This window comes from Malurus melanocephalus, unplaced genomic scaffold (genome assembly GCF_030028575.1).
Source record: "Malurus melanocephalus ecotype Western Australia unplaced genomic scaffold, MMel_1.1 scaffold_75, whole genome shotgun sequence".
In the NCBI taxonomy this organism is placed as follows: domain Eukaryota; kingdom Metazoa; phylum Chordata; class Aves; order Passeriformes; family Maluridae; genus Malurus; species Malurus melanocephalus.
The window spans coordinates 1,084,671-1,104,272 of NW_026623307.1; the positions used below are offsets into that span (position 1 = coordinate 1,084,671).

The 19,602-nt window shown below is 38.3% G+C and overlaps 1 protein-coding gene across 2 annotated transcripts; it reads right to left on the minus strand.

Moving 5' to 3' along the window:
• Positions 1-112: 112 nt before the first annotated feature.
• Positions 113-16,228, minus strand: KNG1 (kininogen 1). 2 transcript variants are annotated; one of them, XM_057367099.1, is made up of 11 exons: positions 15,905-16,226; positions 12,944-13,054; positions 11,940-12,024; positions 9,527-9,699; positions 7,720-7,827; positions 6,100-6,181; positions 5,404-5,570; positions 3,867-3,974; positions 2,853-2,942; positions 1,199-1,355; positions 113-862 (listed from the first exon to the last, which is right to left on the minus strand). In XM_057367099.1, exons 1-11 carry the CDS (start codon positions 16,097-16,099, stop codon positions 678-680), a joined length of 1,461 nt encoding a protein of 486 aa, XP_057223082.1. In that variant the 5' UTR covers positions 16,100-16,226; the 3' UTR covers positions 113-677. The 2 variants fall into 2 exon arrangements, with proteins under 2 accessions (XP_057223082.1, XP_057223081.1); XM_057367098.1 differs by having other exon boundaries at positions 113-1,355; positions 15,905-16,228.
• Positions 16,229-19,602: the final 3,374 nt, after the last annotated feature.

The following is a 19,602-nucleotide window of genomic DNA, read 5'->3' on the forward strand; positions in this document are numbered from 1 at the left end:
CTAGGTGTCTTAAGAGTTTATAGTTTTGTCATCTGATCTGTAGTATTTGCACACTTCTGCTGAATGAAAATCTGTCAATCATAGTGCTTTTCTGAGTAGTTAACATCATATGTATAGGGAATAATAAAACTGCTTTATTTAGGATTCTCTTAGCTGTCCCTGTTATCTCATCCAACAGAACAACCTGCTAGTGATAGACTGGTAGCAATATTGTTCAAGGAAATTAACACATAAAAAGGTTCATTTGTTTTGTTTTGTTCTTTAAATGATGCACTCCAGTAAATTAGAGAAAAATTATTTCACAAATCTAAGAGAGGCTCCCTTATTCTGTATTGTCCTCTGTTTTATCCATATTTGATTGAGATTCTTCATGTAATCTGCAAAATTCTTTCTGCCATTGTTTTAAATATAATACAGTAAGATTTGGTGCAGTGATTCAGTTTGTGCTTATAGAAACTTGAGGCAGATGAGTTACACTGATTTACATATTTGCAAATATATGCAAATACACAGTATTGCCATATGGTCTTAGGTCCCCAGAAGTGCTGGTGACCTACTTGAGTATTTCAGTTAACAGAATTTGAGCTTTTGCTTCTTCATGTTTTATACATTTCAAAAGACAGTATTATTTTTATTTTCTATGTTACATTTCTGGAAAGGATCCTACAGTGTTTAAATTACAGTATAGCATCTGCAAGATCAAAATCTTTCTCGTTTTCTGTTGCTGGATCGGTGTTTTCTGCAGCAGAAGGCAAGAGATCCTCATCTGCGAGTTCTCTTGGAAAGCTAGGAGGGGCTGGAAAGCCCACAAGTTGTTTCCATGGTTCTCCAGGACATCTGGGGCCAGGCGATTCTGGGCGAACTGGAAACCCATTGAATAAAGAAGTWTCAGGAAGAATTAGTGGCTCTACAGGTCTGCTGGTTTCCTTCCTTGCACCCCCTGCACTAACCAGTTCCAGTGCTCTTTCAGCACTGGCTGATGGGAGGGTTTCATTTTGATTAAAACCCTTTTTATTTGACTCCTCAGAAGATTTGGGGTTTGGATGTTTATGTTTACTCTTTTTACTGTGTTTTTTATGCCCACACCCATGGCTGCTTCCGCGCCCACAACCAATTTCATGCCTGTGCCTTTTATCAGACTTGTGATCCTTTCTCACTCCATGCCTATGCTTATGCCTGTGTTTGTGCTCAGGTTCACCTTCATCTGGTTCCTGTTCATCATCTTTCCTCATTTCTGTGCTGGGGCCTTGACTTCCTTCTTCATTTTTATTGGTATTTGAAACTGCATTTGGCTGGCCTAGCATCATAGTGCTGCGGAAAGGTGTGAATCCAGGAGGCCTTCTTGCATAGAACACCTAAAAAACATTGCAATAATAGCCACATTTGTTCATTTGTTACATGAAAAAGAACAATTGCTTCAGATTTGGGAAATTCAGAAGCTGGCTCATTGCCGTACATGAATCATTTAGCGATTTTTAAATGAAAATCTAAACTAAACAATTCTTTCTTCTGTGATAAACATACAAACATAAACATCCTCCCAAAAAAACTCTGGAGTATTTTAGCAGCTATATGTGTAAAAGAAAAATTTCTGTATCACTGAAATTTTGCCAGTGTAAGAGAGGAATAATACTACAGAGAGAAAAACACAYGTACTGATTTTTAATTATGAACAATGCAGTTAGTTGCTAAAACTAGATATCCCAGCACTTGTTAGAGGTAACACTCCCATGTACAGAACCAATTTATGCTGAAGTTTAACACACCTCTGAGTAGCATCAATGGCAGAATATACACAAGATCTGTGTACTTTTGTTATATCAAATGTAACTATTCAATTTTTTACTTCTAGATTTGAYATATGCATTTCAGAATACTACTTAGAAATAACACACAGAGGTTAAAGCTGATAATATCAAACATTCTGTTGTTATTGTGTCATCTCTACTCCCTCATCAGTGTTCAATTGGAAGACAAAAGCTGAATATGTGGTGTACAGCCACTGTCCAACACGGGTTTAATTTCTCTTCACCGAAGCCTCTGATCATTATTTAGCTGCATATCAGAGTTATTTGGATTAAATAACTAATTTTAAATAACTAAATTTGAAAGTTGATATGGATAAAATGTTGTAGTGAAAATAGAGAGGAGAGGAATTTGAATATGTAGTTATGGAGGTGCTGAGCACACTGAAGTTATTAGTTATGAGGACAGTTAATCTGTTTTTATTAAGTGTCAGACAGGAGTCTCTGCATTTATTAAAAATCTTGCAATCCTCAAAAATATCTGATAATAAAAATATTTATATTCCATTGTGAGATTTTCAAACTCATTCAGGAATWGTTCATTGTGGAGCTGAGTAGGGAGAAATTGAAAGATCCTTCTGCAGAGACTGACAGCTGTGGCAGGTGCCACTTGACTAATATGGAAAGGTTCGCAGATGCTTTGAAAATCTATATAGTATAATTATTGTGTTGGCAAATACAGTTTTATTTCAACTTTTAAACCTAGTGTGAGTAGTAATTTAAGAGARCTGATGGGGCTTCATACTTTGAGATTAACTGACAATGCAGAGGAGCAGCCAACAGGCAGAAATTCTCCCTGTCCTGGTGCCTTGTTTGTGTGGTCACCTTGTCCATGTCTCACCTTGTGGTGCAACTGCTTTGATGTAACCGGTTGTTGAGTTTAGAAGGTGAGAGAGGAGAGTGTGACATTACTGAGGCTTTTAAAAGAACTATGTGGTCCTCTATTTTATTACAAAATATGGGATAATGTGGAATGGATAAAGAATTTAATTACTGCCTTTGTCCTACACTCTACTTAAGAGGATGRGTAATGAAGAGGAATCTTACATTTGTAAATTCTTCAGTGCAGTTCACATGGGGATAGATTTTATTCTGCCATGGGATCACAAGAATTTGTGCTTCGCATGTCAGTGATGCCTGTTGACAAAACAAAAACCAACACATTAAGGCGACAAAACTTCAGACACAMAGGAAGAGCCTTGGGCCTGAAAAATACGCTTTTAAAAATAATACTTTGAAATACTTGGAAYTGTAATCAAATATTTATGAAATCTATCTCAATGATGAGTACCTCTATTTTGGGACACATCATGGCTTAGCTTTTCAAGGTTATGGTATGCCTGTGTGAATACTTCAATTCAACTTTGGATACCAGATTGGATCTTGAAAATTGGATTTTTCATCTCCAGTATTTCTGGGGCAGTAACTGCTTAATCTTCATGATATTTCTAAGAAGTATTTTTTGTTGATGTTATTTCTCCTACTAAATATTGGGAAATTGAAATAGGTTTTTTTTTTCTTTTTAGTGCCTGCTGAACTAACAAATTTTAAGATCTCACTGGTAAGCACCATTCATACACTGGAAAAAGAGATGGGAGCTAAAAACSCTCTCCTCAAACATCTCCATTGCCAGTGGTTTCTGTCTCTATCAAGCATTCCTTTCCACTGTCCGGAACACATTTTCCGGCTATCAACAGYATGGCATGCACTCCAGAAACACAAGTAACACTCCAATCTCATGTTTTCCTTAGCTGCAAGTCCAGAGAGTCAGGACTACTGCAGCTATTTCATTTGGCAGCAGCCTCCTCCTCTCCTTTCCTTAATTGAATATTATCAAAAGAAAGTTCCTTTGGCTTTGCAGTGAGCACTGATCCTGCAGCTAGAGTGACTCAGTTTAAGTTTCAGGGTTTCTTAACTTGGGTTGCAAAAAGTGAAAGGTCCCCTTCTTCTTGAAACAAAAGTTTACTGAAAGAGGTAACAGAACCCAGAGTGTGGTTTTACTTAAGGCAAATGAATTTGTCCGTTAGAATCATTACTGTTGGCAACATTATCGTTACTTACACTGTCTGATGTGGCTGTACAGTCCTCATTAAGTTTTTCAAACTCACTCTTTGAGCAGTTTGTCTTCCAGACTGTAAATTTTACTCGATACTTTTTTCCTGCAACCACCTGAAAAATTAGCAAGAAGGCTTTCTGTGCTAAAGGCATTATATTGAAAAGGGTTCACAGGAAAGATGATTTTCTACAAGCTTATACTACTTACATTCTACAAGTACTAACCACAGGGCCAATATATGATAAGAACAATATTAAAATATTTGGCAGTAAACTTATCTCTTTCTAATCAAGTACTTATTTACTCCAGTTCMTATTCTCAAAAATACTAGCATTGAAGCTGAAGGATACAGAAAAGGTCAGAATAATACTGGGCCCACAGTTATTAAATGTCTGTAGTAATTTCATTAGTAACAGATGAAATCATTAGTGATAGCTCTGTAGAGCGCCAAATATGATGTCAGAAAAGTGGAATGTGAGTAAAACAAAGTGTGTGATGAACGGGCTGAGTTGAAAATGAATCTATTTGCCAAACATATTAAAGAGAGAAACTGCATGGGTTCAAGAATGTGTTTGCTACAAGTTCTTTTAGTATTTTTCAAAGAGCTTGAAATAATATATCTTCCTCCAGGGACATCAGGCTAGACAAGAAATTCTGTTTCCCTGAAGTCTCCCCAATTTTGAAGGTGTATGCATGTTAATATCAGACATTATAGGGAAAGTCAGAAAGAAGAACAAAGTTTGAAAGAAGAAAACGCATAGATGTTATCAGTAAGATAAACTATTAGGAAAAATTCTGATGTGCTTTTAGTACCTTCTCCAATGACATCTCATGCTCAGGAATATTTATGTTCAAGTATTTTCTGAACTACTCCACTGTCAAATTTTCRGTTCTATCCTAAAATTCTGTTTTGATGTCTTGGGACAGTAAAAAATCTGGTCCAAATGCTGACCAATATATTATACTCCAGATTGCTTGTCCTTTATCAAGCTCTATTTATCTGTATATCTTAAGTTATGCACAGATGTCCTTATTTGAATCTAGCTGGAATATTATTAGCAGCACAATCAGTATACAAAATAACGGATTTCTAAGGGAAACTAAGAAGCCTCTTTTCTACCCTACACAGCTACTGTAGGGTAGACATTGCCTAAAATAACATGGAGAGTATTGGTGTGGTGGATCAAGGGAGCAGTCCTGTCTAAGGAATCTTTTATCCTATGAAAGTCTAAGGTATGTTACAAGGTAAAATGTAGGGTAGATACACAGAAATAGAATACCCTGAGCCAACCTTCTTCACATGCCTTTCAAATAATTTTGTTTTSAGAGAAAAGTAAAAAGTTCTGAAGATGGGAAATTTTTGAATGCAAGCAAATATGGATTACATTTTACAGGAAAAATTGCATGGATATCTCAGTTACTACATGTATCAACACTTAGACAAACAGATTCTTTCAAATCTGAATACAAACTCTAGCTAACATTCAGCTCAGGCCAATAAYAATGTCATGTCTGTTCCTCATCTCTGTGATATATTCCAACCTGAACTGTYGCTGATTGTATTTCTCCACCTTTATAGTAGAATTCATCATTGCTCTCCGAATTATACTTCTCCATAGAAACCTTCAGTAGTTCCTTTAGTTCTGGACTGTCATTTGGGATAGTCTTTGGACAGCCTGGACAAATGGCAGCAACTACTGTTTCTGCAACTGAAAGAGAYCAACAGGTTTCAGATCTAAGAAACAAAAGATTCAATGGTGATAAAGGCTGGAAAAAACAGTTATAAAGTCCTGCTTTCTTGAACTCTTCATATTTAGGTCTACGAACTCATACCAAAATATATTTGCATTTTATAAGATCAGCAATATCATATCTTGGTTGTGTAAAAGAACATGGGACACTTAACAACAGTTTTCTCATAGAAASAAGAATTGTGTGTGCCTGTTTTGGGTAACCAGAAAATATGGAGAGGGAACAGCTACATGTATGGAAAGACCTGATTTGAGTGAAACAAGATGTGCATGTAATTGGCAATGAATTTGTGAGTTGAAGAAAACCAACTCTGAATGGGTGAGAATGCAGCACTTACTACATGGAGCAGTACTGTGCTCTGTTCTAATGCTCAGAAGCAGTTGATAATCTATGTCCAGATAGGCTGGAGGAAAAAGTAACAGTACATAACAATAAAAGACATTGAAAACAGTGGAACTTTCAAAACTGGTAGTGCCTAGAACATACCTGGAAGCTTGCAATCATTGACAATATCCACGATCTTTGCRTAAAGATTCTGAAATGCTTTGGTCTCACATTTAGCTACACGCTGAAGTAAAAAATGCAAAACAGCTTCTTGTTATTTTGAAATAATGAACAAGCTCACCTAATACCTTCCTGCTAACAGAATAAACAAAGCATCCTCCCTCCCTCCCTTTTCASAAAAGTTTTGGTGATATCCTTTATTAAAGACTAAAGAAACCCAATTAACTTATAATAAGAAAGAAGACTTAAAATTCAGGATCAAGATCTTAGGGCTATGACRCATTTAAAAATGTAATTATAAACAATCTAGTAGTATTTTAGAAAAAATAAKGAAAAATAATGTCAAGGCCTATTATCCAGGTTAAAGGGACTGACATGATATTCCAGTATAGCTTGGTGGTTCATATGGGTGTTGAACCAGGGTGCAATTCTGGTCCTCCCATTTMAAAATTAATAGTACAGAGCTGAATAAAGGTATGAGAAAACTTTCTTGGAATTTGGAATTTCATTCCAAAGTATGGAATATGCTTGGAATATGGTATTCTAAAAATAYCTGTCAATGAACTATTAGCAAGTTCAGGGGATAAGTGCTGATGATCTAATTCCAGAAGCCCTGGAATGACCCTGTCTGACCAAAGCAGTATGGGAGTGAGGCAGTACTCCTGCAGTAGGTGAGGTGACAGAAGTCRTCACCTCTAGGTGACAGCTGGGGAAACTGAGACTCAAGCAGATTAAGTAACTTGTTTAAGGTTTAAGGGCACATGGGTAATGGAGGGATTTGCWTCAACTAGACCAACTCTCCTGCTTCTGTTATTTAGCAGTGTTGTCGTTCTTTCCTTTTTTGATCAATACTTTTGAAACATTCTTGACATGTACAAGGAGTAATTTTTGAACAGGAAAGGGTCCTGAACATAACACTCAATGGTGCATTTCAACAACAGCTGAAACAGATGCTTGTCTATCCCCTCCCATTTACCACCACTGTTCACAATGACTCTGCATTCCTGCCCTCTGCCTTGTGTTTGCAAAATCGTTTTTCTCATCCCCTCGTGAGCTGGTCCAGGGCAGTCGAGAGAGGAAGCCTCTATTTTTGGTGCAGCTGCTTCAGTTTTAGGTCACAGAAGCTGAGGGAGTACTTGATTTTKCAGCACAGTTTAGATGGATTATGTATATTTGTTAATAAATTTCTTTTGAAGCTCTCTTATTTGGACCGTGGTAGAGGTTAAGTAACAATTCAGCTACTTACTTTTCTTAGAAAATATGTCTTGGGCTGTAAAAACTGTACTAATTTTAATCATCACTTTTTGGGCTGTCCAGAGTAACTTCTTGAATATCTGGATAGAAACTTCTCAAGGGATTTATTATTTGAGTGAGACCATTTAGATTCTGTGGAGTAATCTGTAAACCTTTCAGTGGTACTCTTTAGTCACTGATTCAAGAGAAAACACAGATGTCCTAATTGTATAAATAGTTATGTATAAGACTGGATTTAAACTTTGTTCATGAAGTGAAGCAAGACTCTATTTTCTTGAGTCAGATCTCAATGATTATTTGCTAATGTGATATTTTCTTGATAAACAGATTTTAAGTAAGATTACTTACACCTCTAGAAGTGATTTTGCATTCTGGAGTTAAATCTGGAAACTGGCCTTTGGAGCAATTAGTCTCCTCAAGTTCATATTTAATGTTGTAATTCCATCCAGCTACCACCTGGAAGAGATATTTAGGTTATGCCTTACCTAAAACAATAGAAACTTGAAATTTAAACTATCAAAATGGGGTTAGCAAAGAAAGCAAAACTAATCATCTAATGCCTAACATTTGTCAAATCACTTTACAGTCATTAAGTCATAAAGTATTCATGGACAGCAAAAAAAATCCTTGTCCTTGCAATCCAAAATGTAGACTAAATCCACCTTTTGTTAGAAGTGCACTTCGTATTTGGTGTCCACTTCTCCTGGCAAGCCTGCAGCCTCATGCTGCTGCATTTCTKGTGCTTTCCTCCAAAAATCTTTGCTTATTACTCCCCATGACAGGAAGCTGGTCTAGATAGATGACTAYACTAATACAGCCTGGCAAGTCCTGCATGCCTGATCATGGGACACTGTAAAACAGTATCTGAATAATGTAACTCTATACTGCTGGCATCATTTTTTTTGTTGAATGTCCTGCATATATTACCTATCCATAATTATGTCTATCCTGGGCTCTACCTTCCCAAACATACTGTTTTGTCCAGGTTCATAACCCTTTTTATAAATTTTCTCTCCAGGAAGCTGTTCCATTTTCCTACTGCTTCTCACCCATGAAATCTCGCCAAATCATAGCGATGGGCCAGGGAACATTGGATTAAAAAGGAGAAATCATAAAATATGGGAACTTTCTATCCCAGATCAATTGAAGTGAGGGCTCTGACTTTTCCCTGTTTGCTGGAGGTGACATGATGGTTCTCTTTCCAGCTGCTTCATTGCAGTCTGTCTGTAACAAGTTTTGTCATGTGGCTTAAATGTCGTGCAAGTTTGTCTTTCAGCAAAGAGTATTGTTGCCATCAGTAAATAAAAAGAGGACAGTCTGATTTAAATCATGGGTCAAACTGACCAGAAGTTGCTTTTTGGCTAAGTAAATACATACAGGTTCAAAGAAAAGGGTCTGTATTTGGTGCTGGATTGTATACTAGTTAAAAACCAAATAAGAAACTTTACTTTCCAGCAATGTTACACCAATCCATAGGAGAGTCTTTCACAGGGAAAGAATTCTTGCATGGAATACCAGATGACATAAAATTTCTGCAACCTGAGTAGTCATTTCTTGCAAAGCACATATTCCCGTGAGCAGAAATCTTGCAGCAAGTGGTAYGTTGATTTTTTGTTTTTGCTACCCATTTTTCCTATGTGGGGATTACCTGTCCTATAGCACATAGCAGCTGCTAACAAATGGACCCTATTGACTTGCAAAAACAGAGATGTCTGAYGCTGTTTGAGAGGCTGGGGAGTATGTGAGACATCTGTGCAGGCTGGCAGCTTTGGCACAGCCCCTAGGAGAGATCTGCTCCTGTTGGAGCCTCAGAGCAAGGCCAAATGAAGTACCCAGGAGCATCTGAGAAGACACAAGGATGCATGTGCCAGCACTGCATGCAAATAAACTGRTATAAACACTGGTTAGTTGCAACTGCAGAAGAAGAAAAATGTGTATGCTATGAGTTGAGAGCTCTGAAAATCCGCCAGGCAATTGTTCATGATTCCTTATAAATGAAGATCATTATATATAGAGTCTACCTTCKATATGCATTTTGTATGCTTTATTATGAAATATAAGCCACCTTAATATCAGAAACATACACAAAACAAACATGGTACCTGCTTTGGGTTGGGTTATTTTGGTAAAGTTTAGAGAAAAATCATACACAAACCTGTCTCTTGGCATCTTTTACTTCCACAAGCTTAAAAAGGGCAGATTCTTCACTGTGCTTGTTAAAGTTTTGAATGGCTCTTTTYAGAATTTCTGACACTTCTGAATCATCACTTGGTATAGGGTGCATGCATCCAAGACATGGAGCCTTTGTAAGTCTGATCTTTGGCACATCTGGAAAAGAAACCAAAAAACATAGGGCTTTATGCAGAACAGCCTTAGGTTTTCATTTTTCCTTTCTGGGAGRGAGCAAGAAACTTCTCTGCTTTAAAATGGCATGATGTGCAAACCCTGTATTCCAGTTTCAAGGTGTCCAAAGATGTTTTTGTACTTAGAAACACATTCTGGTTGTGGTKGCAGGGGCTGTCCATGACCTTAGGGTTCAGGGGTGGTTTTGGCAGTGAGCCCCATTCCAGCAATTACTGAATCTCTTCGACACCATTAAGGGAGGCACAGTACTCATTCAGCCAGGGAAGAGCCAGTGGAGACTACAGCTAAGGAGATGGTTTTCAGATTCTTCAAAGCTCACCCACAGTGTGCAGCTGCTTGCTGTCCTCACCACCTTTCAGGATGGGGACTTCAGCAGGAGTGTTTTGGCTCATCCATGTGAGCTGCTGTGGCTCCAAGCGCCCCAGAGACTGAAGTTGGATGATTGTACTGTCCCTGCTAGTCACTGTGGCTGCCAGTTACCACTTGGTGTTACCTTCAGGCTTAACCAGCTGGATTGGCTGTGGATAGACAAGCCTGACAGGGATGCTCAAACTCCTGTTTCCTGATACTAATCCTATTAATTCTCTTTCCTTTCTAGTAATCATGGATTGGATTTTCATAAATTAATTTTATAGTTCAGTACATAAATTAATTTCACGAGTCAGTGAGCTTGAGAATRGAAGTGGGACAATATGTGGTCTCCGTGGAATTGAAGTAAAATTTGTGTGCCTGATCTTCAGCTGGCATAAACTGGCTTAAATGGAGTTACGCCAGCTTGCAGCAGCCAGGAAACCAGTCCAGGGTCAGWTAGATCAAACTGTTCCACCAAAGATTGTGGTACCAATATAGTGGGGAAATCCCTCACCTGTCAGGTATGAACAAAGTCTGGCCCTTTGTTCTAGTATCACTTACTTATTTTGACTCAGCAATGGCAAACAGATACCTTGCAGAAAAGTGTGATCATGTTTTCAGTAAGTAGTCACAAAGGAGATAATGAACCAATAGCACACCCACTTCTAGACCAGCTGTGGTCTCAGCACTTTCATAAGGATGACGTTAAACAAATGTGTATTCTTTTTTTCAGAATTGTTATAACTTGGTAAGAAGAGATGAGTTCCTTCGGTGAAATACCTGATTAATTGAATTTATGTATGGGTTTTTTTTTTTTTTCTTTCTAAGCAAAGATTCAAATGTGAATTTCCCAAGCGTTCTCTGTGGGATACACACAACTTTTGCTGGCAACTAGGTGTCACCATTGCCCTTCAAATGCAGCATTTGTTCAGTAAAAGAACATGGAGTTTGCTCACTGCAGTTCCTAGGACACTGGCTGTAGGTAAAGCCATTTCAGCTTTAAACAAGATAGCCAGAACAAAAAACAGATATAAGCAACCACACWTCTCAGAAATCGGGGTTAATACTTCTGTWGTTAATAGTTAGATGGATATTTTAAAGCAAGCTTGGGTATGTCTTTCAGAACACCAGGCATAGAGACCTCTAGTTGTAAAGCTTTAAAATAATGTGGTCTCTTTTTAATTAAGGAAATTACTCTGTGAATAAAATAGTCATATATTAATGTATTATAGGTGCAAAATGTAGTACTGCTTATTGTTAAGGTCTAAAAGATCAGTCTCTTGCATAATTATATTGCTGCCAGATTTTTATTTTGTAAATGATTTTTTTTTTCTTTTCTWGTTTGGGGTAAATAGTTGCTTTGGTAAAGTTTAACAGAAAAAAAAGTCATTTTTAGTTTGGAGAAAATTAAGGTGCAATTTTGTCCTACAAAATATTTTCTAATAATTCCTGGGACCATTTTATACTTAACTAAGTCAGGACAGAAAGTTGAAGTGTGACAAGTTGCATCTAGTCTCTTAAATTACTGCTATGCTTTTGGTCTTAAGCAAATTAATTCTAACGAATTCCTAACTAACTCAAAGAAACTTACTACACACACATGTACTGGTGAATATTACACTGGACAGAAACTGCTTGTGCTTCACTGAGTTAGTCTGTATATGTATAACAGTGAAGTGAAATTTTATCTTTAATATCTAGTTGCTTACAAAAAATTTGTAACAAATGTCTGACTAGAATGATAAGGAGCTTCTACCTTTAAGAAGAAAATTACCTGAAAGTCTCTGTATTGTGTTTATTCCATTCTTATTTGTCAAAGGATTTGTTGAATGATGTCTCAAATAGTTACATACCTGAGAAGATTCTGCACTTTTGTGAAACATTAGTTGTTTTATCTGCATCATTCATATGAACTCGAGCTGTGCATTCTCCYGTTTTCTGCAAAAACATATGGCAACAATTGTCTTAAACTTGCTGAGGAAAAATACAGTGTTTTAGCAGTTGAACACAGCTGACAGTTGCAAACTGAGTTTGTGGAAGAGATTCGTGTGTATATATGTAGTAATGTCTAACTTGCTGTTTTGTTACTGCAGAAGGATCATTTTTATTGATTGTGATGAAAGTAGGGRATGAACTCAGTAGATAACTTGTAAGATTGCTTTGTTTTTGTATGATGTATATTGATTMACTAAAGAATTTACAGTCAGAATAATGGAAATGAGCACATCACCATGAAAAAAGACTGCATAMACTATGTATTTCTCCATTTTCCTCTCTGCTAGTACAAGATATGCAGCAATGACCATGGCATTTCACATAGATTAAAGTTATATTGTCACCATCATCCCTTCCTGTGCACTGTGTGAAAGAGCAGTGTCTTCCCCTGGGCGTGTGCAGTGTCCCTGCACTGTGTGCCCCCATTGTGCCTCCCCTGGCTGCTTTCTGGTAGCCTGGGCCAGGCATGCTTGACACTGCTGAAAGCCCTCTGCCAAACTTTCTGCCATGGTGGCTTCCATGTCCGTAATTGGTTGTGCAAGTTTCCATTATACATGATTAATACAAATTTTATAATCCTTGCACTCTCACTGTGCACATCTTATGTTGGTTTATTGTGAACCTTCATATGAAGCAYTGAAATGTTCCTTTCAGCATATATTCAAGATAGTAATGGAAAACTCAGGATTCGTATGGTTAACTTTACAGTTGTAAACATTTCTATATTGTACTGTTGTCATAATAACCTCTCAAAAGCAACGCAGCTAAAAAAGTTAATTCTTCTTCTCTATTTTTCCCCAGACAATTGCAGTCCTGCTTGATGTTTCTGCACAGAGAACTTGGAAAGAGGACAGATACTTACAGCTTCTGCAGATGCTTTGTAATCACACTGTTGCCATTGTTTGTTTTCGTCAGTGGCACAAGTGCTTTCAAGTATTCTGTATTTTACATAGAACTCTGGGTCAGGACCTGCCTGAATTAGAACAGTATACACATCATCATTTGAGTAGTAAGAAATCAAGTGAAAAGGTAAGAGTTTCAAAAAARTAAATACTATTCACTTGTTACCCTAAATTTTATAGTATGGTTTCACATTAGCTGCTGGTCTCTCAGATCTTGGTAATTCTAATATTAACTTACCTAATTGCATTACTTAGCTCTTACCTACAATGACAATATGTTGATATAACAGATACAGTATGCTCAACTAACTTCATGTTAACTTGTAGTATCAAGGGGTTTAGAACTAAAAAGAAGTGGTTAGGTTTCATACTCTCATTCAAATGTTCTCCAAAAAAGCCATTTTGGGTGGCTGCTTGGATCATTAGCGTATTTACCAGCTTGGACTGTGCTCCTGTCTGACTCCCTCACTCTCACTCTTGGCCTTCTCCCAGATCTGTCCACTTTCCTTCTGTACAGCTCTCCAGCAGTCAGCAGCCCTCTGGGCAGACTGGCAGTGCCCAAACAGCCTCTGCTCGGTCGTACCAGAGAACTTCAGCTGCCCAACCTGTGTGGGAAGGGGCGAGCAGGGGTGTGCTCTGGAGACAGTCTTGGGCAGTGCCTGTGGTTTTCTACAGGCATCGAAGGCTGGGTTGCAGGGCAAGGCAGCCTCAGGAATCCCGTAAGATAAAATGAAAAGTATTAAGCAAAGTTAGGCCTGGCCAGTGGAAGTATTTCAGAGGTTGGTAAATCAGTCATGGGCATCTGCTCCTTGCCATAAACCAAATAGTAGGTCTGTGCCTAAAGGTGTCAGTGACAACACTGTAAGGCTTGTGGTTCATTCTTTAGAGAAGATATAAAGTCAGAAGTTACTAACCTTTTACTGCTCCTAAAAATGCTCTGCCAACGTGACTTTTCAAATGCAAAGAGGCTGTAGTTTAGCACTGGCTATTCTGAAATAACYAGTTATTATTCCCTGTCTCTACTGGGAGAATTAAATTATAATTCCTGCCTTAGTCCTAGCAAAAAAATGAAGCTGAGCTGATGTGGTTGTCATATACTGGATTTACACTGATGTAGACACAGATTTATATTCTGCCTTCTCTCAATTCCTGTTGTGTATTGCTACACGTACGAAGAAGTGTAGACATACCTGATGTAATGGTTGTAAAAAAAGATAAAAAGGGCTCTAAAAATATAATAGACTTAATGCTCAGCAGGTAGAAATAGACCTATATGGAACTCCATCAGATTATACTATCTGGGACTTAAAAAGAGCCAAATTCTGTTCTCTGTTACAGTGTTCTAAATCTGCAATAAATCAGCTCAGTGAGTAAACAAAGTAAGAAAGGACATTATTTCTGTATTATTTGCTATTAGTTTATTTCATTATTGTTCTGAACAGCTATGCCTTTAACTGGGGCAGGTTTAGTCTTTCACTAGTCAGCTTTTATGTTTTATTACCCTATCAATAATGAATGTACATGAATATGTAATAACCAGCTATTTAATTAATGCATTCAACATTGTGAGACTAGTGAGGAGTAAAATCTATATTCCTTTCAGAAAAAGAATCTCAAATATGAGAAAATTTCAATTGCAGATTCCTTTTCTCTGTTTTTTAGTTAACATCATAATCACATCAATTATTCAAAGTAATAATTGATTTCCATTTCATATCTTTTAAGAAAAGGAAAGATGGATATCTAGAGAAGGAAAGATGAATAATAATTGCAATAAATATGTATTCTTAAAAATAGAATATTGTTTAAGATAAAATTCTGAAACTCTTATCTGTCCTTTGGGAACATCAGCAAATGGAAGGTGGTATTACAGCTCTGATACAGAGATGTTTGCATTTGGCTGTTAAGGATGTATGCAGCTCAATGAGAACAGTGAGAGTAATAATTTATTTAATATTAATTGTATAATGGGTTTTCTGATTTTAGTCTTTCTCTCCACATGCTAAAATGTCCCCAGCGTGCAAACAGGAACATGAGAGGGCATGTGCCAGGAAATGTGGGAAGTTTGCTGTAAGTGTTTAGCAATTCATGGCTCCTTTCCAAGGTCAATTTCTATCTGAGTAAAAGTGTCTTGTGATTTTGGAGTGCAAAATATTCTCTCTGACACTGGATTTCTTGTGGTTTACATCTGAAAATCCAATCCAGTAGAAAAAAAATGCTAATGTTATTTTCAAGTAAAGTAATGCTTGTCATTATTATGGTAATACCATCTTTGTATGCCTCTCAGAGGTAAATACTCTTTTGTTAGATTAAGGCTATACAGAAGGACTCCAGGCAAAAGATCATGTTGCATTCTTTTTTTTCTTCTGCAATTTTAACTGTCACCCTATTTGGCTAAAATACCACCTAGTGCTTTAGATAGATCTGTGACTTAGGAGTGGTGTCAGTCAAATAATATTCACAAACAGTTCAGAGTACTGCCAAACTTTATCAGGTGTTTCTTTTTTGTGTGCCACCAGCTCTTCCCAAGACAAGACTATATTCATGTTTTTTAATCCGTGTGGTTTTGCCATTGGTCTGAAAACTTTACAGATGATAGAAAGGGGTAAAATTCCCAACAAAGAAAGAAGAGAACAGAGTAGTCTAGTAAGACAAATTGTTTTGGTGATTGAAATTTTCTATTCTTTAGTCCTTGCATTTGTAAGCAATTCACCRGAACAGAGATAAAAACATAATATACATCCCTGCTTGTTATGGGAACGAGTATCTCACTGTGCAAGTCACTTTGATTTTTTWAAAACATTTTTGGAACACACTGTGCTGTCATGCTTCCCCCCTTACAAACGAGATGGAGATAAGCTGATTCAGAGTGCATAAACAATTCCAACTTTTTTTTTTTTTTTTTTGCAAAGTCTACTTACAGTTTTCTTGGCTTCCATCACCTTGTATAGAGCAAATTGGTTACCAGTTGCACTTTCTCCATTGTATTTCTTCAGTGCTGCGTCAACAGCTTTAAAGACATCAGGGTCATCACAGTCTGAAAACTCTGATGGAAGAGGGGTGGCTCTGCTAGAGAAAAAACTGCAGCAGAGTGCTAGGACAATGAAGGTCTTCATAATTGGATAAAAAAAAGGCCCTCTGAATTAGAAGGCTCTTTAAAAACCAAATGGAAAAGAATGGCTGGAAGGATTTTAGTCACCTCTTCTATTTTTCAGAGCAGTAGCTAAGTAAATAGAATGAGTGAGTTGCTGGGGTTGGTTGGTTTTCATCATACCCTGTTTATASTGCAAATAAACTTCTGAGTTTATCTAAATAAACTTTGTGTGTTCACCAGAATGACTCTAAGGTTATCCACCTGGCATCAAGATAACAGGATAAATGGCTGCAGCTGGGGACCAGGTTAGGCAAAACAAAGCAAAAGAGAAAGAAGTGTCTGCAGCTTTCTGACTTATTGATACCTAAACTGCTACTGAGAATGAATTTTTCAAGGCTTAAATAAAACACCCAAGAAGGTCATAGTGGCAATGAAGTTTTGGACAACAACCCTGTAAATKTTATAGATCTGTTCACTGTTCAGGCTGCAATAGTTCTGACAACTATRGTACTGAGAACGTGTTTGAAAAAAAGTCTTTGGACAGATGCATATGGTTGAATGTCACGTAACCCTTCAACAGCACTTGTTAAACCTTATCCTTCATGGTCGTATTGGAAAGGCCATCTCTGCTGCCATGTGGAAACTGCCTGGACTATGGACTAGTCAGTCTCCACAGTGCTTTGTTGTCATTACAGATATGTGATGCCCAAGAACAAAGAATTAAATACCGTTGCCTGAGTCTGGCAAAGCTAGGATTAGAGCTGGCTGAGGACATCTGGTCCTTGTATTGGCACCAAATAGCTTTTGCTTTGGGTCTGTGAACACCTTGGCTCCTGTGTTCCAGCTGTGTCTTGCTGTATTGGGTTTGTGTGGCAGTGTCTTGATAGCAGGGGACTACAGGGGTGGCTTCTGGGAGAAGCTGCTGGAAGCTTCTCCTGTGTGKGACAGAGCCAATTCCAGTCAGCTCCAGGATGGAACCAGTTCTGGCCAAAACTGAACCCATCAGTGCTTGTGGTAGTGCCCCTGGATAATGTAGTGAAGAAGGGGAAAAAAAAGAACTGAGAAAGAACAGGAGAGAGGAGTGAGAATATGTGAGAAAAACAACTATGCTGACCCTATGGTCTATGAAGAAGGTGTGGGAGGAGGTGCTGGGGGTGTAGAGCAGAGACTTTTATGCAGCCTGTGGAGCAAATTGTGGTGAGGGAGCTGTGGCCCTACAGCCCCTGTAGGTTAGTGGTGGAGTAGGGACCCACCCTCAGCTCATGGGGGACCCCATGCCAGAGCAGGTGGATGTCCTGTGGAGGCTGTGACCCTGTGGGAAGCCCATGCTGGAGCAGTTTACTGGCAGGGCTTGTGGCCCTGCAGGGTGCCCGTGATGGAGCAGTTTGTTCCTAAAGTACTGCGCATCATGGAAAGGACCTACACTGGAGCAGTTCATGAAGGACTGCCTCCAATGGGAGGRATCCCAGGCTGGAGCAAATAAAGAGTGTAAGGAGTCTCCAGAGGAAAAAGGAGGGGCAGAAGCAACATGTGTTGAGCTGACTGCAACTCTCATTCCCATCCCTCGGCACAAACTGGGGGGGAAGGCAGAGAAAATCAGGAGCAAATTTAAGCCTGGGAAGCAGGGAGGAAGGGGAGAAGGTGTTTTAAMGATTTGACTTTATTTCTCCTTCTCTTACTCTGATTTGATTGGTAATAAATTAAACCAATTTCCCCAAGTCCAGTCAGTTTCACCTGTGACAATATTTGGTGAGTGATCTCTCTCTGTCCTTACCTCAACCCATGAACCTTCTGTTATATTTTCTCCTCCCTGTCTGGCTAAAGAGGGCAGTGACAGAGAAGCTTTAGTGGGCACCTGGCACCCAGCCACGCTCAACTAATCGCACTTTCGACAAGTTTTGGTTAAAGAAAAGACACTTTGGAGAAAGTGGATAAAACTCCAGAAAAGTTTGTTCATACATGATAACTGACTTTTAAAAATTAGTCAACCATCATTTGGTCATATCATTTTGTTTCTTTTTCTTCAATGTAGCCCTTGCACTGTATTTCACTTYATGCGATAAAAAAGCTATTTGGAGGACCACATTACTAGTTTTTTTGAGATTAATCCCATGTTCTTGTTTATGACATAGCTGTTCTGGACCAGCTTGCTAGTCCCCAGACAGTCTGAATGGACTTGACCTTGATGGGGGCTGGAGTATAAAGAAGCACCACTATTCTTTCTTCCTGCACCTCCCAACTCAGTTTCCAATGAGGAAGGTTCAGCAATAAAGAAAACATTTACATGAAAGAGTTATTACATGCATCTGCTTTTCTCTTCCCCTGAGAGCAATTATGAACTATTTGAAAAGGGCTGTCCTTGACTGCAATATTTCTGTGTATCACCACCAGCAGCTGTAGCAATGGAAGCACCTGTGCAGACCACCCTGCAGTGAGACTGCAAGTACATTAACTGTTCTCAGACTTTTTGTAGATAACAGTGGTAACCCAAACACCATTAGTCAATTTATGCTACAGTTTGCCTCGTGGATGTTTAATACCTAAATAGCTTAATAGTTTAATATAATTTCAAGTTTAATATCTAATAGCTAAATATCAATAGTAAAAAAAAAAAAACCCTAAAACACAAAACTTAGGCAACTGTGTCAAGAAAAGAATGCTTGCATGTTTTTATTTCCTTTAAATCTGTATAAAGCATGAATGTAGTGTCRTGGATTGCTTTTGATGAAAGGCAGTCAAATTTCCTCTAGTTCAGGTTCCTTGGAGAAGTACATTATAATTATGAATGGTGAGAAAATGAAAGATTTTTGGTGGTAGTTTTCACTATGAGGGAATTTTCCTTTTTGTTAAAATGGAAGGAGCTTATTTTCCTGGGGAAATTTTTACCCATTCRCATTATCTAAGAGACTCCAAATTTTGAGCCTTTCTTTTAAAGTGGAGCCTGAGATAGCAGGATGAAGAAGCAGGTTGAAATACTTAAGGATTATTTTCAGTGATTCTCCTCTCTAGAAATGGAATGCTTTTCCCACTTCTCCATGTGCTTTTTTCATTATTTGTAGGACTGCCATTGTCCCGCAACTCTCAAGCCAGGAACATCTTTCTCTGAGGTCATATAGGAGACTTTTCTGCTATGAACCTATGTGGAAATAAAGGCAAAATCTTTGGAAGGTCAAGTTTGGGTTTTCCAGGGCATGATTTTGATTGTGTKAGTTGATCTGGAAATCCTGGAGCTTCTGGCATCTCCTTTAGTCTTGAGCCAGACAAGGTAATACCTTCACCAGTGCTGGAGAAGTGAAGTTTGCATTGGGATAGCTCAGGAAAGTTTGCAGTAGGAGGTGTGAGAGAATCCTGCTGATTTAGAACTGGGATGCGATAGAGAGCTCCTGTTATCTGGCATGGAAAATACTTTCCTGATACACTTGTCTTGTTGTGATGTCTGTGGTAGTGATGACAGTGATGAGGAGGGTGTCCTGGAGGAGGAGGACAATGTGGTCCATGATGATGAGGAGGGTGGTGGTGATGTGG